The sequence below is a fragment of the Megalobrama amblycephala genome, linkage group LG12 (assembly GCF_018812025.1).
Source record: "Megalobrama amblycephala isolate DHTTF-2021 linkage group LG12, ASM1881202v1, whole genome shotgun sequence".
NCBI classification, from domain to species: domain Eukaryota; kingdom Metazoa; phylum Chordata; class Actinopteri; order Cypriniformes; family Xenocyprididae; genus Megalobrama; species Megalobrama amblycephala.
Window position 1 is genome coordinate 22,738,963 of NC_063055.1, and position 24,783 is coordinate 22,763,745.

General features: G+C 36.8%; 1 protein-coding gene and 1 long non-coding RNA gene across 5 annotated transcripts in view; one reads left to right on the forward strand and one right to left on the reverse strand.

Annotated features, from left to right (window-relative positions):
• The window catches only part of ccser1 (coiled-coil serine-rich protein 1), a 93,630-nt gene extending 83,579 nt beyond the window's left edge, over nt 1-10,051 (reverse strand). For 2 of the 4 annotated variants that reach the window (XM_048209697.1, XM_048209696.1), the window contains exons 1-3: nt 9,426-10,047; nt 6,527-7,696; nt 491-675 (exon numbers count right to left, since the gene is read on the reverse strand). In XM_048209697.1, the coding sequence (XP_048065654.1) occupies nt 491-675; nt 6,527-7,670 (1,329 nt within the window). In that variant the 5' untranslated portion in view covers nt 7,671-7,696; nt 9,426-10,047. Of the gene's footprint in view, nt 1-490; nt 676-6,526; nt 7,697-9,425 lie in introns of all 4 variants that reach the window. The other 2 variants (XM_048209699.1, XM_048209698.1) reach the window with 2 other exon arrangements.
• A 6,566-nt stretch (nt 10,052-16,617) lies between these two features.
• On the forward strand, nt 16,618-18,558 carry LOC125280051. Its single transcript, XR_007187520.1, has 5 exons — nt 16,618-16,849; nt 16,991-17,086; nt 17,548-17,747; nt 18,223-18,265; nt 18,454-18,558. It is a non-coding gene; the product is annotated as an uncharacterized LOC125280051 (long non-coding RNA).
• Nucleotides 18,559-24,783: the final 6,225 nt, after the last annotated feature.

Below are 24,783 nucleotides of genomic sequence, written 5' to 3' on the forward strand. Positions count from 1 at the left end.
CGTGTCGAGATAGAAATAGCTTCCAGTGCTTCAGACACAGATGATAAAGTCCCGCCCTCAGCTGCACAGCCCATTGTTATTGGCTGAAGGCAGCACAATCATTGGCCAAGACTGCAGCCCAGAAACGTCCCAAGCACAGCAAATTAAAGATAACAAGAAAATACAGGCACAGGTCAGTGTCTCTGTAGACAGAACTTCTGTTTGATCATTAGTACACATTTTAGAGGCAGTCTACATGCTCACATGTAAGTTCAGGGAAAGTGGCCAATGGATACTGGCCCTGCTGACCTGCTGGGTAAAATGGTGTGAGAGGATTTGTCTGTTTAATTAAGCACTGCGATTATATCGCTGGGTGGGAATTTAATCCCTCGGAAGACGCAGTGAGAGTCTACATCATTGGTTTTCAAAGACACACATTTAGATCAAATAGACCAATTCAACCATTACTAATTTTTTTAAGTTTGAGCAGTGGAATCACATTCATACTTACAAGGCTGCCCAGTTTAGAGGATGAGGAACTGGTTCGCTGCTTGGATAAAGTGTTGCCCTCCATGCAGTGAGGATCCCTGAGGTTGAGGTGAAGTCTGGGTCCTCCTGCACCCTCAGAGGCCGACCGTAGACGTCTCTCCAAGCGCATCACCTCATGATATGGGCTCACGCTGCTGCACATGGACACTGTGAAGGATTCAACACAGATTAGAGATGTAAATCATCATATCCATCAAAACAAAGAGCTACTTGGCTGAAAGTTCTGAGTAATGAAGCAGTTCTGGAAAGTGTACAATACGAATGACAATACATCATCATTTACTATAACTCTTATTAGTAGGCACTAGGGGTGTAACGATTTACTTGTTTCCTTAATGTATCGATTACGAATCCTGACGACACATATGCATCAATCTTGAAACTGATTTTTGAATCATGAATCGTTTTAATCAATAATCAATTTAAAATGCTAAGAATCGAATGAATCGCAATTCGATAGTGATTCAAATATATAAACATGAAATTACTACATGCGTGAATGTTACATCTGACAAAGCAGCTCCAACACAGCTCTCTTTTAAACTCGCACAAGGAATTTGGAAAGTAAAGCACGGGTTTAGAAAGTAGAGCACTTCAACCCCGCAAACAGAGGTGCCTGGAGTCTCATATCCCACTCAGAAACTTGACAGTACAAGAAAAAGAAAAAAAATCCCCTCAGGTCAGGGAATACAATTAAAGCATAGACATAACTTGACTAGGGGACCAACGAAAAGCTTCGGGAGGAGGAAAAGCCAAAACAAAAGAAGTCATCTAACTAGTTTAACCTCTTACCTACACATTGAAAAGGACAAAATAATCAACTTAATCTTACCTCCCTGGCTAACCACAAAACAGGAGAAAAACTGGAAAAATAAACAGGCACTCTCCTACATGGGTCTCTGTACAATAAGCAGGAAGACTAGCAGACTTGTACACAAAAGGAAAAAGGCAATGTTTACTTGATATGAAACACACAGAGCATGAGTTTACAACACAAACTCAATTTATCATTTGAGCTGGGAGAAGAGAACTTGTGGAATGAACCTCCAGATAACTTAAATACACACCGCGGGAACACCACCACCACGACGCGGCCTCTGACGACCGTAACTCACTGCACCTGTGCACTCTAACAGGCGCGATTAGAGGAGACAGATGAGAGAAGAAAACCAGGAAACAAAACAAAAACATGTGCACAACACAGCACTAAGCAACATCACATACATAAATGAAAATGTTACATAACAGTGAATAAATAGATCATGCTGAATTCTTTACCGCCTTTCACTGGATTGTGATTGCACTCCGTACATAGCTCTCATTGTTTAATATCCTCCTCGGAATGGCCACTGCTATCACATTAGCAGATATAACTCAAGTCAAACCACTCAAACTACTGATAAAGCTGCCAATTCATTGCGTGTCCACTACTGCTGAAATAAAATGCTCTCTGTGGCAAGCAGGCGGAGGGCCGTGAGAATGTAGTGAGGCCGGTGGCGTGACTGATAATGAGCGTCGCCTGCGCACCACACCGGTCTCGTATCTCACGGAGGAGCTTCAGAAGAATAAAAGGAGAAGCAACGACAGTAAAGGATGAGAAAGGAGGCCAAGAGGAGACCATTCGTCCATGAGGGGCTGCCGCTTTTCCTTTAGTTTTGTGTTTATTTTATTATTAAAGTGTGTTAATCATTCGCCGGTTTCCGCCTCCTTCGCTGAATGTTAAACCTCGTTACATTTTTATTGCGTGGAAACATCACCGTTATTTTCTATAAGACAAAATTCTAATGTTTTACAGAAATGGATCATACCGTTGACATTACCTGAGTAGTTGAAGGAAAAAAAAAAAAAAAGCACTTAGGCCTATTGAAGGATGCACATTTATTGCCTGGACAGGGCAAACACAATGTAAGTGTCTAAAATGCATAATGTACAGTTCCGTTAAATGATAATTGAAATTTAACTTAATGTCGTTAAACTGAATGTACAAAGGAAACTGCTAAAAAAACATAAATGAACATTAAAGGTCACGTTTTTCGTGGTTTTTTGAAGCTTTGATTGTGTTTATAGTGTGCAATATAACATATGTTCATGTTTCGCGTGTAAAAAAAACACAGTATTTTTCACATAATTTACTTATCTGTATACCGCTGTTTCCACTGTCATAAAAACGGGCTGATGACTTCCTTGTTCTATGAAGTCCCTCCTTCAGAAATACGTAACGAGTTCTGATTGTGCCAGCGGTTCCTGTGTTGTGATTCGACAGCAGTTTAGCGCATCTTGCCCGGAAAGGTCACGCCTCTTACCATAACGTGGAGATGCACGCGCTCAGTGTTATTGTAAACATGTCTTTAATTTTACCCTATCAATTTGAGCCGGAATCAGACCCGGTGATTGGACTGCGGGATGAAAATAACAGCGTTTCGACGACATGGCGACAAACACACTCTACAAACGCAACTCTTGTGTATTCCTGTGGGCGGAGGTTAGTCAAAAAACTGTTTTAGTGACGTCATTAAAGAAGGAAGTAGAGGGATGTAGTCCAAACTGGCCGTTCGATGTAGGCGACTTCTGTTAAATAAAATATCTCGCTTGGCATTGAACTTTGAGCTTTAAAATTTTACAGATTTTATTTATACTCTAACAACAACATTACACACTAACTAAAGTTTGAAACATGGGATCACCAAGAACGGGACCTTTAACACAACACTGAAATAAGCATTTAAATAATCCTTAATTGAATCACATCGAATTTTATTGCGAATCATCTCAAATTGAATCGTTCTAAATTTGCAAAAATCATTTTTGAATTTATTTGAAAACCTATGAATCATGAATCGAATTGATTCACTATCTACCCAACGATTCACAGCCCTAGTAGACACATAACCAACATATTATATAATGCTTAATAAATGAGTAGTTAACTTAGCTTCAAATTTACGGCCTCTAATATTTTATATTATATTATAACCAAGAAGAACCATATCTACATAATCTCGCGTAGCCAGACCTTCAGACTGATGGCAGTCTCAGTCTCAGCTTTCATTGGCCAAGGACCGCACAAGAGGATGTTTGACAAACAATCACAGTTTGTTTTGTTCCGCATCATGTTTAGGGGCATGAAAATGTAAAGTTGATGTCCCTACAATAACAGACTGGTGTGCTTCTAATAAATGATTCATTCAAGAACGTTTACTGCAACAATGGAGCCGCGAACTTCACATGCTTCACATAGTTGTTTCTGGTAAGCGCTCAGTCACAGTTGTAAACACAACGGCGTTGTTTTTCCATGAAGGGGTTTTGCGTCATGGTATTTGTTTCCAGGCAGGCCATTAAGAAATTCAAAACACACGTCTCCCAGACATCCTGTAGAATTCAACCAACGACTTCAAAAACCCTGAAGTGTTTACAGTTAAGTGAGCCATATGCATCAGACGTTCAGCCAACGGTCCGTGGGCGTGACGTCTGAGGCTGAGACTAATATCTACATAATAAACAGTGTAACATTCAAAAGTTTGTTTTTAATACTTTTACTAAGCTTTTTTCAGCAATAATGCATTAAACTGATCAAAATGTGACAGTAATGTTACAAAATTTTCTTGAGCATCAAATCAGCATATAAGAATGATTTCTGAAGGATCATGTGACAGACAGACTGAATTAATGGCTGCTGAAAATTCAGTTTTAAAATATATTAAAACAGAAAACATGAATTTTAAAAACTGTTATACCACTATTTCATAACATTAAAGCTTTTACCCTATTTTTAATCAAATAAATGCAGCTTTGGTCAGCATTAGAGATTTCTCTCATAAATAATAAAAAAAAAACTTTTTTACTAACTTTTGAACAGTAGTGAATATAAGATATATATTTAAGATATACATTTTATATGTAAGTTATTATAAAGTGTTACATAAAATACTTATGAATGGCTACTGCATATGATATGAATTGCACTTATATGGAAAGCAATATTCAAATGCAGTGGAAAAAAAATAAATATGAAAACTACCTTGATACCAAGTTTCCTCCAACTGATTAAAATGTCTACAGTATCTTCTTGTATGTACAGATCTCAATTAGGCTGTAGGTCAATCGGAAGAATACGTTAGGCAAAGATATTAAATATACAAAAAAGAAGTGTTAGCCTAAGCCTGGGGCACAAACTACAACTCACCCACTGCGCCACATTTGCATAAAATGAATTTAGTTTATCTCTTAAACAAGATAGCAAAAGCTAAACAACATAGATAGGTAAAACAGTCCAGGAAAGCATCAACAGTTTTGTTTTAGTACAGTACAATATCACTTAAAAGCCTGGATCCTACTGACACAAATAAACACTGCAAAGAAAATACAGTAATGTAATTCAGTGAAAGCCCAAAACCTACACAGACACAAGAAAAACTGAAGAAAAGGCCCAATAATACTGAATACTGTACATATACTGTATTCACAAGGAAACAATATGCAAAACAAACAAAAATTTCTAAATTAAACCGAAAGAACCAAAATAATCTGCTTTCAACATGGTAACAAGAGACTTCGAGATCAATGCTGATAGCCTAGTGGTTAGCATGCCGACATATGGTGCAAATGCGTTCACGGCGACCCGAGTTCGATTCCCGTCTCGGGGTCCTTTGCCGATCCTGCCCCCCTCTCTCCACCCAATGCTTTCCTGTCTGCTCTCTACTGTCCTCTCCGAATAAAGGCACAAAAATCCCATAAATATAACTTTAAAAAAAAAAGACTTCCAGACATCTTTCCTCTTATAAAAACAAGCGAGTATGACTAAAACATCCTAATAACCTTAAAAATAGCTTAATCATTGACATGAATATTAATGAATCACCCCAAGCCAATAATTGTAAATGAACACACTGAGTGTAGTGTTCACTCTCTCCTGCAAGAGGATCTGTAGTAAAGCCAATATCAAGTCACCACAAGAGGAAATTCAATACAGTGGAGCTGGTTAGTTTCCCATAAACTTAAGCCACAGGCACTCTGGAGTGAAAGCACTCGCAACATAAAACTATAACTTACGAAAGAGAAATCATGGGTCTTGAGAAAAATGCAGCCAAACTGAAGCATAATACATTGTTTCAATGAGGGGAATGTTTCCCAGTTTTTGTGTGCATGTATAAAAATAATAGTTTAAGCTTTCTGTAGTTCTCAGAACTGTGAAGATCAGTCACATGTTCAGTTTAAGGCTACATGTTATGCAGTGCATTTACACCTCAATAATACATGAGGGCTTAAATGTAATTTTTAAATCACAAATATGATAATATAATGATAAATAACGAGCCATTTATTGTATCAGATGATTCTTCATGCTGATTGGCCAATCATGGCATTTTGTGTTTAAATATTTTGTATACACACTGAAAATGTATATTTGACGGTTGTTGCCAACAATTAAATTTCTACCTATAGCTGTGCTAGATTCATGCATGTCAGATCTCTCTGAGGTCCCTTCTTTTATAATAAATACATTTCAAGTCACAGCAATATTTCACGTCCATTTTTTATTTATTTAGAAAGTAGCCATGTATAAGCAGGAAAATGTACAGATAGCTGATCACGTCACTTTGCCCTATGATATACTACCAACAATCATGAAGACAATTCATTTGGATGTTGTTTTTACAAACAATTTAACCACAGGAAACAACTTTTTGGCTACCAGTAGTACCCTACCCTTTTTCTTTTGAAGCTGACGGATTTTCAACACTATATATTAAAGTGTCCATCAGATGAGCATTTCATAATCTTTGTGGAAGCAGAAAGTAGTCTAGGAAGCCCCAAGGTCATAATATCTTAACATGAAATCTTGTAGATTAGTGGAACCGGTTTGAAGATCAAAGATTAGCTTGTTTTTGTCATGGAACAAGTATGTAAATAATTTCCCTCTGAACTTCTGTCCTAAAAACGCTTTCTTTAAAACCTTCTTAAAAGAGAACAAAACAGCAACTGAGTTCGCTGACATTACCTGTGTGTGGCTTTCTCAGATGACTTGGCCTGGTCTCCAGTTTGCTCAGGCCCGATGACCTTCCTGCCTGCTGGATGAGAACAGCGTTCCTGGACCACCTCTCACGGGTGTCTGGATTGGAGCTGCTGTCCTCACTCAATTCTGGAACTTGTTCCATCTCACTGGCCTCTGACTGGTCAGGGTTAGCGTTTGTATTAGGATTAGTGTTAGGGTTCAACTCTTTCACCGTCTGCAGCGTTACTGGTTCTGTATGCGCAGTTGTGCTCTCGCACTGTGTGCTGGCTGTTTGGCTGGTATCTGGCAGTAAGGGCTTTTCCGTGGTGGCCTGGGCTGGGGTGATGGACACCTGTGAGGTAGAAACTGCTTGGCTGAAGGTTTCGGGTGGAGCAGCTGGACTGGGGGCCGGCAAAGCGTCCACTTCTGAGACAGAGTCTTCGGTGACGGGAACGAAATCGGACGGTGTGATTGCAGTGGTGCGGTCTTCTGAGATCATGGGTGACTGTAGAGAACTCTCAGCCAATTCTCCAGGCCAGGAACCTGGGGTACCAGTTTTAGGAGGCTCTTCTGCACTATCCTGACCTTTACCCTGGTCTGGGACATTGGACGAGTTCTTGGAAAACCGCTGGTGAGCTGAGAAGGACTTGGGCAGCATCTTCTTATGTTTGGAAGACCTCTTGCTGCTCACGTCATCGAGGAACCCTGAATCATCTCCCTCATTCGTCCGTGAGCTGATGCAGTTAATGAACACGCTGCGATTGGCTGACGCTTTCTCGAGGTTTTCTGTCTGAGATCGGGGGATCTTCTTCTTGTGTCCACCGAATCCGAACGAATGCCGCGTCTTTGAGATGCAACTGTCTTGAAAGGCGACTTCAGACTCCTCGCTGCGATTGTCCAGGCTGAGCTGTGTCGGGTCGCTGTTCCTCTTGCTGTGGAAGCTGAGTGACGGAGTGCGGAACAGGCTGCGGCGTTTGCTCGTGCTGCTGGAGCTGGAGTTCGTGCTGGAGGGAGAGGAAGTGTGGACGCCATTGCCGACACCACCGGAGGAGGGCGAGGAGGGAAGCGAGTCCTGTCTCTTTCGCACACTGCGTCTGAAGATGGGAAGCCTGGAGACCAGGGTGGAGCGCCGTGTCCCTGATTCGCCCATGAAGATTGAGCACCAAATCAGACACTCTACAGACAAAAAAAAAAAAAAAAAAAAAAAAAAAAAGAGGACACAATCAGTATTAGCATGATGGCTGGAATAATCAGACACAATCAGGATTGGAAGTTACCACCAGCCAAATAATTTAGGTAATTCTGGATTCTTTACCAGGCAGCCACTATGGCTCATTTGACATAAATCCTGTTGTTTAGAAATAAAAAATTGGTCTTGATGAACTAGCCAATTTGTTTATAGATTGATGAACAGGTGCATGGAAAGTTGGCAAGACATGTGATCTTCAGTGCCGTTGGTTTCTCAGAGCAGAATTTTGCCTTAACAGTAAATAGTGTGTTATATCGGCCACCCTGAACTTTAAGATATCAGCTCAGCCATTAAAAAAAAAAAAAAAAACAACAACCCTATATCGAATGACCACTATTACAAAAACAAAAGCACCCAAGGTTCACTTAATTTGATATTTTGGACAATTGCAAATTATTTTAAATATGATCTATGAAAGATCTAAAATATGTCTAAAACAAATAAAGAACAAAGAAAAGAAGTCCCAAAAATTATATTTAATGAGAAAACAAAATTTCATTAATCAATGTTCTTGTATTATTCTTGTATTTTGGGGGAAAGGAAAGGTAAAATAGCACAACATCTTTATAGCTAACATAAAATGGATTGCAAAACACTTATAAGGTCAGCCACAGTGTCACTTTCTGATTCTCAAATATGGAAATAAATCTGAATTAAAATACTGTATCTCAATTAATTAATTATTTTTTTTAAATATGGCTGGTAAAAACTTTAATGGCTGGTAAAGTTCTGCATTCACTGTATCTGTCTGGTAGGCAAAACTATCCCACCCTAGACACAATGATTTAGATTCACAAGGGAAAAATCCAGGAGGGCTGCATTACTGTTTGCTAAGCACAATTAATTAGCCTACAGCGCATTAAGCACACTGTACTGACCTACTGCCAGTATTGTCCTATACTGAAATCACAGTGAATCAGTAAAGGTGATCCTTCTGACAAATTTACAAAACATGTACACACCCCATAACACAGTAGTGACAGTTGGAGATACACCCTTGACAGCATTACTTAGCTTGATTGACATGATGTGTTTTAATGGGTAATGACAAAGACTAGAGCACACTTCATTATTTTTAGATACGTAACATAATCATCATGACAATGTAATAAACAACACACCAATTCAGTGAACTTTTATGTAACTAAAAAAAAAAGAAAAAAAAAAAGGCACACAACCTTTAATAATCAAGGTTGTGTGGAGACAGGTGCATCACATTTATTTAGAGGCGTTATACGCTATAACAAAAATAAAATAAGTAGATTAACTGGCATAAAATCTGAGATACGATGCCAAGAAATCAAGAACATCCATAAAGTGCGATGATCAGTCAATCAAAGCAAAAAGGGCCCATAACCTACAACAAGAAGCTGATGTGAGCTGCCTCTCTAAACAGAATTTTTGGGCATCATTCGCGTGTTTATCATATTTGGGAATCGTAGCACTTTAAATGTTTCCTATTTAGGTAACTCGCTATGATTTTAGACTCAGCAATTGCGAAATGCAGACCTATTATTATATATATAGCCATCATATCATCTGCACTGATGGACACACGGCGTCAGGAACCACTGGATATCCAATAAAACAGCGACATTCAGCAGCCGCCTGCTGCAAGCGCTCTGACCGCAGTACAGCTCCGCACACAAACATTACCTTGAGACGAATCCTCCGTTTACAACCCGCAGATATTCCTTTCGCTGTCAGTTTGAGCGTAAAGCCAAAACGCTCGTGGCATCACATCCGGCGAGTCTCACGTCAAAGCGCTTAATTCTCCTGTCGGAATCTTCGCTCGCTCGCGCTAAATCCACCTCAAGTGACGTGGAATGTTGCTTCCGCGTTTCCGCCTCTGCGCATGACGCAAGGTACCTGCGTGAGCGTCATTTAAAGACGGCACACAGGTGCAGTGGACCTGGGACAGTAGAACTCAAGCGTATAGTTACAGAATTATCATCATGTAAGTTGCATGTATATAAATATAGACTATATTTAAAAAATGTTTCAATTTCTGAATAGCTTTAAACAATGTTATTGAATTTTGTGAAGGATAAATGGTAGCTATCGATTGATAAGTGAGTGGCATCCTTATTTGTTTTTTTTTTATTTATTTGTATTAGACCTATACTCTGGCGCCTTTTTATTGTAAGCTACTTACAAATTAAAATCTGTAACATATGATATTTATGTTGTTTGTGTTAATATGCATTGATAATCATCGTAATTCTATTTTTAAGGACACCGACGACAGATACCGCAATATCTTTGCCGTTTTTAGCAACTTATTATGTTATGTAGCCTACATTGTACAGGATGTAACGAGTAGATTGAATATCGATTCGTTTCTCAAGTGTTTGGACACCTTTAATCAATTGAAATTGTTGAAGCATCTTTAATCATCTTTTCCACTTCTATTGTCAGGTGAATTGTATTCTGTAAGAATTCTGTAAAACTATCTGATCCGGAAATACAAAAGTTCATGAGTTAAATCACGCCTCGTTTTACAACGTAGAATAACAACTAATGTTTATCCTCTCAAACCCAAAACATCACTGAGCTAAAATTCCCCCCTAGCCGTAATTCTTTTGAATTCCACGCGGTGTCCCTGTTGCCACAAAATTGAGGGTCTTAGAGCGCATGTTAATGGAAATGTAAACAAGTTATGTTTTATAAGCAGGCAGCTAATGTTTGTCATTTGAGACTTCGCTGGTTATTCATTTATCATAACAGTGTGTCTTAAAGGAATACTTCAGCCAAATATTAAAGTTCACTCATCATTTGTTAGGCAGAATGATGGACCATTTAATGTCATGTGTGGAAAGAATGTGAATTTAATTTGAATTTAATTCATATCAAGGAGCTAATCATTGTTTGTTCTGTGTAAGCTGTGTAATCCTATGCACAATGTGTAAGAGTGTCTGTATGTAATCAGTGCAAAGGCCTAGACTTAAATAACTGAAGAGTCCAAAATGCCATCCATATAAATATATATGGTACACAAACATCTTGAAATGCTATGAAAAAAATCTACTCAGCTTTTATGAAGTGAATTTCAACATTATCTAAATGGAGTCTAAAATTAATGAATATATTTCTGAATGCAGTCTATGTTAGTGTCATCAATCTGCGTCACTACCTGTGTCACTCACTGCTGCACTAATAAACCCCATCTGAATCAAGACTACTTGTGTGTCTGAGGCTGATTCATTAAATTACCATGAAATTACTTTGACATGTGAATTATAGCAAGCTCTTCCCACTCTGTATCCATTTTGTCATCACATAAAAGAAATCCAACATTGTTCTTGTTTTATATATACTTATTTATTACATTTCTGCTGATGTGTATGATTTAGATGTACCCAAATAATTATAGGCTATTTACAGGACAGCATGTTGGGGTGTATTATTTGAGGGAATTGAAGTGTGTTGGTGATAGCTCTCAGAAACAATAATAACTGTGCATTCTGCAATTATTTTTGACAAGGCAGACAAGTACATGATTGATGTCTAAATAAGGTCAGGTATAGTATTATCAGATTATCAGATAGAAGCTATACAGTACTATAGCATTTCAGGTCCCTTACAAAAAAAGAAGTATACTTCTTAAGTAATGTTCAAGTATATTTTTAAGTATACTTTATTTAGTATACTAATATCAATGTGTAGTAAATGTGAAACTATGTTTCTCATGTGTACTGCAACTGTACTGAACTAATAAGTATACACTAGTAGTTTACTATTTTAATACTAGTGATACATTTTTTAGTTTATGAAAGAAAGCACACTTTGAAGTGTACTTTCAGTAAACTATTAGTTTGGTAGTTATATACTGTTTTAAAAATTTTCTTTAAGTGAACATAACATGATACTTAGACTATTTTTATGTTGGAACATAAAAATAGTATAACATACAATTTATACAATAGTATAAATTGGAATTTAGGTAGGCTATTGATTTGTTATACTTGAAATATACATTTAAATGTACTTTAACTAATTAAATAAACATTTTATTATAGCTTCATGCATCCTTTTGATCAACACTTGGATGTGGGTAAGTTTCATAAAGAAAGCCATAATTTTAAAGGTGCCCAAGAATGCTTTTTCACAAGATGTAATATAAGTCTAAGGTGTCCCCTGAATGTGTCTGTGAAGTTTCAGCTCAAAATACCCCATAGATTTTTTTTAATTAATTTTTTTAACTGCCTATTTTGGGGCATCATTAACTATGCACTGATTTTTTCAGCGCGCCGCCCCTTTAATTCGCGTGCTCCCTGCCACACCAAGCTCTCGATTATATTACAGCACATTTACAAAGTTCACACAGCTAATATAACCTTCAAATGGATCTTTAGAAGATGTTCGTCATGCATGCTGTATGCATGCTTCGAATTATGTGAGTAAAGTATTTATTTTGATGTTTATATTTGATTCTCTATGAGTTTGAGGCTGTGCTCCGTGGCTAATGGCTAATGCTACACTGTTGGAGAGATTTATAAAGAATGAAGTTGTGTTTATGAATTATACAGACTGCAAGTGTTTAAAAATGAAAATAGCGACAGCTCTTGTCTCTGTGAATTCAGTAAGAAACAATGGTAACTTTAACCTCATTTAACAGTACATTAGCAACATGCTAACGAAACATTTAGATAGACAATTTACAAATATCACTAAAAATATCATGCTATCATGGATCATGTCAGTTATTATTGCTCCATCTGCCATTTTCGCTGTTGTTCTTGCTTACCTAGTCTGTTGATTCACCTGTGCAGATCCAGACGTTACTGGCTGCCCTTGTCTAATGCCTTTCATAATGTTGGGAACATGGGCTGGCATATGCAAATATTGGGGCGTACACCCCGACTGTTACGTAACAGTCGGTGTTATGTTGAGATCCGCGTGTTTACCGGAAGTCTTTTAAACAAATGAGATTTACATAAGAAAGAGAAAGCAATGGAGTTTGAAACTCAATGTATGTCTTTTCCATGTACTGAACTCTTGTTATTCAACTATGCCAAGGTAAATTCAAATTTTGAATCTAGGGCACCTTTAAACAAAATGTAACAAAGACTACGCCTGGATCAGATTCAGAACGATGATGCAGATTTCATTTCATTCAGTAACGTTAGGCAGTTTTGATTTACATGCTGTTTAATGTTTAAGTAGACTAAAAGTATACTTCCTTTTTTATACTTCCTAGTATATTAATAGCACCCCAGATAGAAACTTTGTGCCGGCCCAAATCTGGCCCACATCTGCCAAGTGTGGCGTGATGATCTGGGCCACATGTGATGTGGAATGATGGCACTTGGGCAGACCACTCCTGTTTGTCAGATCTAAGCCACAAGCAGGCCATAGCAATGCCACATGTCAGGCAAGAGCAAAGAAATAAATTAGAACTGGACCTTATCTGAGCCACAAAATCTTTATATATTGTCATTGAAATCTGAAAACATAATCGTTAAAATCTTGTTAAGAGACAAAGCCGAACGTCATTAAAATCTCGTTAAGAAACAAAACCAAGCAGGATTGAAATCTCATAATGGAAAAAATAGCCATTATTTAAATCTCATAAAGGAACAAAACCGACCGTCATTGAAATCTTGTAACCCAGCAAAACTGACCATTCATAACAACTGACTGACAGTTAAAATCTCGTAAAACTGATCTCGTAGATCTCGTAACTGAACAAAACTGACTGACAATGAAAACTGACTTGAAATCTCTTAAAGGAACAAAACTTACCATCATTGAGATTGCGTAACCGAACAAAATCGGCCATCAATTAAATCTCATAACTAAATAAAACAGACATCTTAGAAGTGTCATAATGAATAAAACTGATCAAATATCATTAAAATCTCATAATAGAACAAACATATATTGAGATCTCGTAACCAAACAAAACCGTCCGTAACTGAAATCTCATAACTGAATGAAACAGACATCTTTGAAATCTCGAAAAAGAAGAAAGGAACAAAACTGACCGTCTTTGAAATCTCATAAAAGAACAAAACCGTCTGACACTGAAAATTGACCATCATTGAAATCTCATAACCGAACAAAACCAACTGTTGTTAAAGTTTTGTTAAGAGACAAAGCCGACCGTCATTAAAATCTCATTACGAAACAAAACCAAGTGGCATTGAAATCTCATAATGGAAAAAATAGCCATTATTTAAATCTCATAAAGGAACAAAATCGACTGTCACTGAAATCTCATAACCGATTGAGATTGAGAACATACTGTAAACTTACCATCATTGAGATCACGTAACCGAACAAAATCGGCCGTCACTGAAATCTCATAACTGATTGAGATCTTGTAACTGATCAAATCTGACTGACAATAAAAACCTACTGTCATTGAAATCTCTTAAAGCAACAAAACTAACCATCATTGAAATCACATAACCGAACAAAATCGTCCATCACTGAAATCTCATAACTGATTGAGATCTCGTAACTGATCAAATCTGACTGACAATAAAAACCGACTGTCATGGAAATCTCTTAAAGCAACAAAACTAACCATCATTGAAATCACATAACCGAACAAAATCGTCCATCACTGAAATCTCATAACTGATTGAGATCTCATAACTGATCAAAACTGACTTAAAAATAAAAACCGACTGTCATTGAAATCTCTTAAAGCAACAAAACTAACCATCATTGAGATCACATAACCGAACAAAATTGGCCGTCACTGAAATCTCATAACTGATTGAGATCTCGTAACTGATCAAATCTGATTGACAATAAAAACCGAATGTCATTGAAATCTCTTAAAGGAACAAAACTTACCATCATTGAGATTGCGTAACTGAACAAAATCGTCCGTCAATTAAATCTCATACCTGAATAAAACAGACATCTTAGAAGTGTCACAATGAATAAAACTGATCGTCATTGAAATCTCTTAAAGGGACAAAACTTACCATCATTGAGATCGCGTAACCGAACAAAATCGTCCGTCACTGAAATCTCATAACCGATTGAGATTGAGAACATACTGTATTGAGTTCTCGTAACTGATCAAAACTGACTGACCATAAAAAATTACTGTCATTGAAATCTCTTAAAGCAACAAAACTTACCATCATTGAGATCATGTAACCGAACAAAATCGGCCGTCGCTGAAATCTCATAACCGATTGAGATTGAGAATACACCGTATTGAGAACTCGTAACTGAACAATGACTGACTGACAATGAAAACCGACTGTCACTGAAATATCTTAAAGCAACAAAACTTACCATCATTGACAGTGCGTAACTGAACAAAATCGGCCGTCACTGAAATCTCATAACCGATTAAGATTGAGAACATACCATATTGAGTTCTCGTAACTGATCAAAACTGACTGACAAAAAACCCCGACTGTCATTGAAATCTCTTAAAGCAACAAAACTAATCATCATTGAGATCGCGTAACCGAACAAAATCGGCTGTCACTGAAATATCATAACCGATTGACATTGAGAACATACCGTATTGAGATCTCTTAACTGATCAAAACTGACTGAAAATAAAAACCGACTGTCATTGTAATCTCTTAAAGGAACCAAACTTACCATCATTGAGATTACGTAACCTAACAAAATTGTCCGTCACTGAAATCTCATAGCTGATTGAGAACATACCGTATTGGGATCTCGCAACTGATCAAAACCGACTGACAGTGAAAACCGACTGTCATTGAAATCTCTTAAAGCAACAAAACTTACCAGCTTTGAGATCACGTAACCGAACAAAATCGTCTATCACTGAAATCTCATAACCAATTGAGATTGAGAACATACCATATTGAGATCTCGTAACTGAACAAAACTGACTGACAATGAAACTGACTGTCACTGAAATATCTTAAAGCAACAAAACTTAACATTATTGAGATTGCATAACCGAACAAAATCGGCCATCACTGAAATCTCATAACCGATTGAGATTGAGATTGAGAACATACCTTATTGAGATCTCGTAACTGAACAAAAGTGACTGACAATGAAAACCAACTGTCATTGAAATCTCTTAAAACAACAAAACTTACCATCATTGAGATAGCGTAACCGAAAAAAATCAGCTGTCACTGAAATCTCATAACCGATTGAGATTGAGAACATACTGTATTGAGATCTTGTAACTGATCGAAACTGACTGAAAATAAAAACCGACCGTCATTGAAATCTCGTAAAGCAAAACTTTGAGTCAATCATTGAGATCATGTAACTGAACAAAATCGTTTGTCACTGAAATCTCATAACCAGTTGAGATTGAGAACATACCGTATTGAGATCTCCTAACTGAACAAAACTGACTGACAATGAAAACTGACTGTTATTGAAATCTCTTAAAGCAACAAAACTTACCATTGAGACCGTGTAACCGAACAAAATCGGCTGTCACTGAAATCTCATAGCTGATTGAGATCTCGTAACTGATCCAAACAGATCCAAAGTTCTAGTAAATGATCAAAACTGACTGACAATGAAAAGCGACTCTCATTGAAATCTCTTAAAGCAACAAAACTTACCATTGAGACCGTGTAACCGAACAAAATCGTCTGTCACTGAAATCTCATAACCGATTGAGATTGAGAACATACCATACTGAGATCTCTTAACTGATCAAAACAGATTGACAATAAAAACCGACTGTCATTGAAATCTCTTAAAGCAACAAAACTAACAAACTAACAAAATCATGATTATATAATACATTAAAAATAAGAATAAATAAATACGTGATTTTTTTTAATACATCAGAAGTAACAATAATGTTAAGACATTGTAAAAAAAAAAAAAAAACTGTACATGCATTCAGACAGGTTAAGTATATTCTCACTTCTCTCTCTCAGCTTTTCCTTGCCTATTTTTCTGACCTGTAATCCATAATTCATTTACACATATTTTTGCTCTTTTTCTTTCTTCTTCATCATGGCATATTTTTAAATCTCAGAATTAAATTTTGACCATTTCTGTCAGGAAGCTGCTTGCATTAACAGGGAGCTTGAACTCAAATCTCCCAATTCTGATCTTGATGAAGCTGCCAGGGAGGCTGAACAAGTCCTTCAAAGGTTCAACACTTCACAGGAATTGAACACAGTAATTAAATGTGTTGCTAACTAATTTCCTTAACGTCCATCCTCTCGGATATTTCGGTCACAGATCATTTTTAACACACTGTCTCAACATGTATGTATTTCTCTTTGTTTCAGCTGAAAATGAAGACCAAAGGAAGGAGAGGGATGAATTTGGCCATCTTGTGCGTTTACGGAGAAGACAAAAAGCTGCAAAGGCAAACATTTCCAATGGTATGTCCGTGTTGGTCTTAACCCTTGTTTGAACATTTCTGCAGTTATATTTTGCACAGCATTTGATGTTTCTTAAACTTTGTTTTACATACCACAAGGCCCTATCAGCTAGAAGTAGTAATAATTCTTACAATTTACCAAGTCAGCAAATTCATATGATATTGTACAAGCATACTTGTACTTGTAAGTCTATTGTATTCTTTATTAACCTTTACAGATTGGCGGCATCTCTTCTCATTCAAACAGTATAATAATAGTTACTTCCTCAATAACTATAATGATAACTATTTTAGCTTCCACACCAACAGATGAAAAAGTTATGTTTATTATATACGTTGTAGTTATGTTGTCTCACTTTGAATGCTCAAGCTCCTTAAAGTCTTGTAAATTCTGATTGGCTGTCAATGTTTTTATTGTTCTTCATGTAATTTAATTAAATTCTCTTTCTTCCTGTCTTGCAGGATTTCTCACAGATTCCTTCTCCATCAGCTTGTGAATGAAGAGCCAACCCTTTCAAAATCTCTCTCCCTCTCATGTGGCACATCTGCTCTCAGCCCTACAGTGAACACATCTCTACTGTGAGCAGTCCTGTCACTGCCACCATCCCTCCCACTATTTTCCACATGCCAACACAGAGGAAGAACGGTAAATAATAAAAATGGTAATGTAAAAAGAATCACATTTTTTTTTAAATATTATTTCCTTAATTATGTCAACTTAATGTTATTGAATTGCATATTGTGTGTGTGTGTGTGTGTGTGTATATATATATATATATATATATATATACTATTCATCTTGTATGCCAATCAATCAAAATGATATATCGCATTCATAAATACCATATATCGCATTCATAAATACCACAAAATGCTTAATAAAATGCTTAAGCCACTTAATTGTAGTGCTGTTTGTAACCTTTGAAACCTTCAAGGTAATTAGAATGCTAAAAATGCATTTTCTTGCTGAAAACAGTTGACTTTATAATTATTGTTATTAACCATTCTAATTTGCATTTCATTTAGACAAAATACAAGTGATTACAGGAGATACAGTTTTATAATAATGTAAAATATAATATAATAATAATGTAAAATATTGTTCTAAATAATTTTTTGCCTGTTTGTTTTTTAAAGGGAAGAAAAGAATATGTTTCCGATGGGAGCCTTGCAACTTCTGGTTTGTAAAAATATTATTTGCAGTCTTATAACATTTTCCATAAACAAATTTATTTTTTTAATATTAGCCAATGTTTTAAAGGGGGTTTGGTTGCATATTAGTCTTTTTATTTTAAGTTCACTATAATTGATAACCTATATGCAGATGCATTTTTATAATGTGTTGTTGTTGTTTTCTTTTCTTCATAGTGGCACAGACTGGAGAAGTTCCTGGGTGACAGAGGATGCTGTTCTGGGCACTTGTTGTCTTTAAACAGTTTGACATATCACTAAAATTGGGAAATTACTACAAAATGTGTGCATTCATTTTGCCTTTTGGTAAAGCTAAGAATATCAAGGTGGTAGGGTCATTTCCTGGAAACAGAAATGATTAAATGTATAGTCTGTCTTTAATACACTATAAATACACTGTAAATGTTACAGAAGCACTTCATTTCAAGAGTAGCTGCACTTATCTTTGGTCAAGAAATACTGCAATGGTTGAATAATTACCAGAGGAGTATTTTTTGAAACATTTTGAATCATTTTAATATTTCTGTCATACAGAATACAACTGCAATATTATTTTTTTAATAATTCTACTTTTTTTTAGCTTAAATGTTGTGCATTAACTAATACTAGTGTACACAATGCATAAAATGGAAACCATTAGGCCCTTGCTTGGGGAAAAAAAAATCACTGTAATCAACACATCTATTGCTGCATCAGGTTAACCCCACAATGTAATCTGTCATTTTAGTTTTATATTTAATGGGGGCAAATAAATGTGTAACTGTTGAACCTGGAAGATCCTGTCAGGAATGACCATATATGGACAAGTAAGTGTGACGCTTCTATTCAAATGGGTTATCATAGCCTCTGACCTTCAGGATTCGTTGTGGTTGGACAATCTTTTAACCCATATAAAAAAAACGTTTAATGTTGCAAAGTTCTTTCTGCTGTTATTATTACGTCAGTAATACATTCAGTTAACAAAGCGGTGTTGCTGTGTTGTGAGAAATGACCTCTTTACCGATATCCTAACCCTAACCCTAGCATATCTTCACTGAACTACAAATAACAGCGCCATGTTTTTGGCGTTCCATCGATAAAATGACAGAGGCTTATGGGTAATGAAGTTTAAAACGTTTAATAATGAAATGGAAAAAAATACTATCTTTAACAAAGGGATATCTACTCATGTTCATTGTGCAAACCTCTATGACATATTTGAAAGGAAATATCTGAAATATGGTATTTTATTATGAGCACTTTTTAAAACGCCTTTATACCTCCTTTTAATATATATTTGAAAGCTGTGTCCAACATTATTTAGTAAAAATAGCACATGTAGTTGTCATACCAATTTTCTCTGTGATACTATAATCAGACTTTGATTTACAGCCATCTGAAATGTGCATTTTCTTGCTCTTCCAAGGGACTCTACTGGGCCCCTGAGGGTGGAAGGGCAATAAAACATACATAGGTGTATTCTCATCATGGACAACAAAATGTTGTTGAGTCACATTATACATTATATTGTCTTTTCAACAATTTGCCATTATGCAGGTTGTTGCAAGTTCACCCAGTCACAGAACAAGAATAGACCCCCAAAGTCAACATAAATGCCCATTTGGAATGGGCTTCTCCATTTATTTAATTAGATCAAGTAAAAAAAGACACCAATACATATTGTGACACTACATTGTACTGTTGCACAAGGCCATGTGCCATTCAGTAAGACAAGGTATGTGTAAAACATTCATGCATGTATGTAGGTCAAATTCATGTATGCAAAGAATCATAATATAAAAAAAGCCATTTGTAAAACTGTCTCAAAATGTTCTCATCTTTGTCCTCCTCAAGTGCTGGACATCAGAAATGTGCGTGCTCATCTTGCTTAAAGTACATGATCCATGCTGATCTTTCCCTGGTACATCGCCCGAAGTGCCTGAAGCAATATAGCCCATGCAGTCTCTTGTAATACACCTTTCAGCCTTGCCTTCATGTATCTGAAATTTAACATATTTACTGTATTTGACACAGCATCTATGCCACTAAGCATATGCAATGGTAACATTCTAGCAAGCTGTTGTCCCATATGTCATTGTGACTAAATGTTCATGTCTCAATTAAAATAATTATGGTAATTATGTATTTTTTACTAAATCAAACCAAACACCATCCTTAATACAGAATATTTACCATACTTTATTATGTAACACCATGTACAACACTTTACTGGCAAATACAGCATACAGTAAGTACAGCTAAAGTAGCATATAAAGACAAATGATATTGAAGAGAAATAAAAATGGGTTATGTTAGGACCATATTATATTAATCAGTTCACAACATTGATGAAGCCACACAAATGCATGCATGGTGAAATGTCTTGAGCACCACAGAATCACATCCAGTTTCCTTATCAGATCTCTCCTGGTTTTCTTCCTTTTGCTTGCTTATCCATGTCCCTACCATAATCTTCTTCTTCCATGTCCCTAACAATTTACAAATTGTTATCCAGCACTGTGCAGTACAAATGAACAAAAGACGTTACCAATTCAAATCACTTCGTCAACATGACATGAAAGCAAGTGCACATGTGATGAAATTCTTTAGAGCAAACTCTGCAGCATGACAGTACGGATGACAAGTATAGAATATATACACAACACAAAGTATTAACAATATAAACATACATAAGAGACTCGATACAGGTAGAGAACAGTACATGGTACAATATTATACTATACACAGAGTACGAAATAAAAACAATAATAAGCAAAATAATCAGATCCATGCTTTCCTCACACACCACCTGGTGTAGATGTCCTGGAGGGAGGGAAGCTCACTTCCAACAATGTTCTGTGCAGGTCGTAACGCTCTCTGCAGAGCTTTGCAGTTGAGGACGGTGCTGTTCCTATACCAGGCAAGGATGCAGCCAGTCAGGTTGTTCTCCACAGTGCATGTGTAAAATGATTTGAGGGTTTTGGGGCTCACACTGAACTTCCTCATCTGTCTGAGGAAGAAAAGACACTGATGAGCCTTCTTCAGCACTGCATCAGTGTGGATGGGCCATGTGTGGTCCCTGGTGATGTGAATGTGAAGCAGCTCAGATAGTTCATCAGCACCACTGATGCGGTGTAGCTTTTTCTCAACCAGGAGATGAAGTCCTAGCACAAGAAAACATGTATTTAGGAGGTGGTAAATCAATAAACAATATATAATATTACTTAGAATTGTTGCACTGGATGTTCCATTGGTTATCTCTCAGTTCTCATAGTTGTGATGTTTACTTTTATGGGCCATAGCATCCGAGTTGTCACAGCAGAGCTGTTTGGAAAAAGAAGTCTTCACAGCAGATAACTGATGGTTTCAGGCTTGGTGGCCACAGAATACTCCCGTCAACAAAGACTCCATCTCCGGACTCAAATCCACTTCTCTGACCACTTCTGTAAGGTCTGACCTCAGCATTGAGTGTTTTCAGTGCCTGCTGCCAGCTCCTATACCTCTTGATGTAGTCTTTCTGTACAAGTAGAAAATGAGAACATAATACAAGCAGTCAAAACAAATCAGTAATGTGTTGAAAACTCTTTAGTACAAATACAACATGCCAATTTCTTAATCAACTGACTTTAAACAATCAGACAAAACAATAAGTCAATAATAACTCCAGAAAAATAGTTTTGGTGAAAACAGGTGTCAGAACTCACCATATTCTGTCATTTCCTGCACAAGTTCCAAAGATGATCGCACAGCTTATTTGCTTATTCTAGGAGCAATAAAAAGATGTGAAAATGACAATTGCTAACTCGAATAGTCCTTTGAGAGATCAGTATCAAATGCTGTACTACATTTAACTGCATTGCTTGAGTACAGACATACCAGTGGAAATGTGCACCTTTTTCATTTGTTTTTTCTGTTCAGGCACAAGATGGCCATGTTCATTCCTCATCCCCAAAAGGACTGGTATGTCTGGCTTGCTGTGACTGAATTTCTTTGCGTTTTTAGTCTTCCATTTCAGCTGTAAAACAAGAAAATGTCTATTGACCCCACATTTAATTACTATTGTTGTTATACATTAAGACAAATTATAATTAAGTTAATTCACTAAAAGATTCAGGTCAGAGGATTTGATGAATAAATATTGATTACAATTTGAGGAGGGCTGATCATGGCAAGAACTTGCTTAGCCTCACTAGCAGCCATTTCAGTTTCAGCAGCTTCGAGCTCAAGTTCACTAGGAACTCTCCTGAGTTCATCTGTATACATCAAACTCTTTCTACCTTAAAACAGAGAAAAAAAGAATGTGTAAGTGAGTGAAGGAATGAAGGACTAAAGATGAAGAGAAATAGGTAGAGAAAGGAAGTAATTTGTGTGCAAGATTAACGGAATGAGAGGAAGGCGTTTCTGTGTACGAGTTTTGTACAAGTACGTTTGTATCATATGAATTTGCTGACTTGGTAAATTGTAAGAATTACATACATACGTACATGTTCTTTTACTGTGTGTTTATGTGTTGACTTTTTACATGATCCCTTTTCAAATTAATATCACAATGAAAACTAACTTAATATTGCTGGCGTCCGTTTCAATGATTTGAACGAAACACAGCTTGAAATAATGGGACAAATAGCATCGCGTATCGATTTGAAACACAAAACACGATTTCATTCATAAATTTACGGGAAGATCGACCACTTTACAGGACGGGTGGAAACCTTACCTGTCTTGAAGTCATCTAAAATCCATATCTTTTTATAGCAATAAACCACTTCAAATAGCTGGGAGAGCTTAAAACGTAAACAAGTAGAAAAACAAACAAACAATGCATTTAGGCGGAAGTTTCCATAGCATGTCTTCTCCTGCTGCTGCCGATAGGGGCGCTAATTTAGGAAACGCTCATATGCGTCGTATTCGATGGTAGTGACAAACGACCTATATGGTCGTATAAGTTGGAGGACTTGTTGATTTTACAAAGTGGCTAATTCATATGAATTCGTACGATTTGTCTAAACCCCAGTGACGGGGAGGTTAAGGGGTGGGGTTTGGGGTAGGTCATTATGAATTCATATGAATTTGTCAACTCGTAAAATACGTACAATTTAGCAAAAAATTTATGAAACAGGCCAGAAACAGGGCGACATTAAATAGCACAGGAGAAGAGAACAAAGAGAAACAGGTGCAATATTTATGACTGTGACTGTGATTGCGAACAGGTGGACCAAGTGCAGGAACGAAGCAGGGGAAAGAGAAAGAGAGAGAGAGAGAGATAGAGAGAGAAAACAAACCAAACTCATGACACATGAGGGTGAGTATAATGACATAATTTTCATTAGTTGGTGAACTATATCTTTTGTTTATGCTTTACAGTGTTGATATATAATGTTCTCTATTGTCCTGAAAGTGTACTTTTCAGAATCAGCTTCACTCATCTTTTCTTCGTAATTGACCTCATCCTCATAATCACCATCTTCCATGGAAGATTTGTTTTCTTTCCTGCCTTTCATTTCTTGTTTTTGGTCTGCTCTGAGATGCTACACATTTCCATTATCATCTGTTATGCTTTAGATATCTCATCTCATTAAAGGGCTCTCGCTGGCTTTTCTCCTAAGCATTTTAATGCTAATAATTACCTTTTTAAGATCTGCCTTTGAATTTATTTTTGTAGTTTCTTTGACTAATGCTTGCACTTTCTTTCCCAGAAAATGGTTTTATCAGTGTATTAGCTTTAAAATGTCGTGATGATGTGGACAGCACAAAGAGGCAGTTGCTATGAGACAGGTGATAGTGCTACTGCAGCAGATCTCTTTATAAGTGTGCTGTGACAGAAGCAGGAATAATGCTGGGTTGAAAGTGTCCACTGAAGTTACCCCCGATGGAGTTGGACAAAGGTGCAAAGTAAGGGTTTTTATTCCTCTCCCATATGCGCTCTTTGATGGACTTGAATAAACTGTTCATAAAAGTCCAGTTAAAGTGGCAGCCACTGTAGACATAAATCTTTATGCCAACTATTCGACCTCCTCAGATCACCTTTTGAGGCTTTGAAGTTTCCATCAGACATTTAGACAAAGAGTGATACAGATTGTGCCATTTTATCAGGCTCCAAATGGAAAGAGAAAATGAAAATAAAAATCAATAGATTCATAAATCATCATTCCTTTGACATCTTAATATGTGTTCTATGTTACTGAGTTGATTTCAGACTTTGAGTACATTTTATTAGAGGAATTTAAGTCAGTGTGAGGAGTTGCTTTGAGTTGACATGACATCATTGACATACATTGTCATTCTCTCTTAAAGGGTTAGTTAAACCAAAAATTCTGTCATTAATTACTCACCCTCATGTCGTTCCACACCTGTAAGACCTTTATCTTCAGTGTATCCATCAAACAAAGCTATTTAGTTTTTTTGACACAAAAAGTATTCTCATTGCTTCATGACATTAAGATTGAACCACTGTGGTCACATGAACTGTTTTAAATACATCTTTAGTAGCATATTTTGGGCATCTGAAAGTGTTAGCTAATTGTCTTG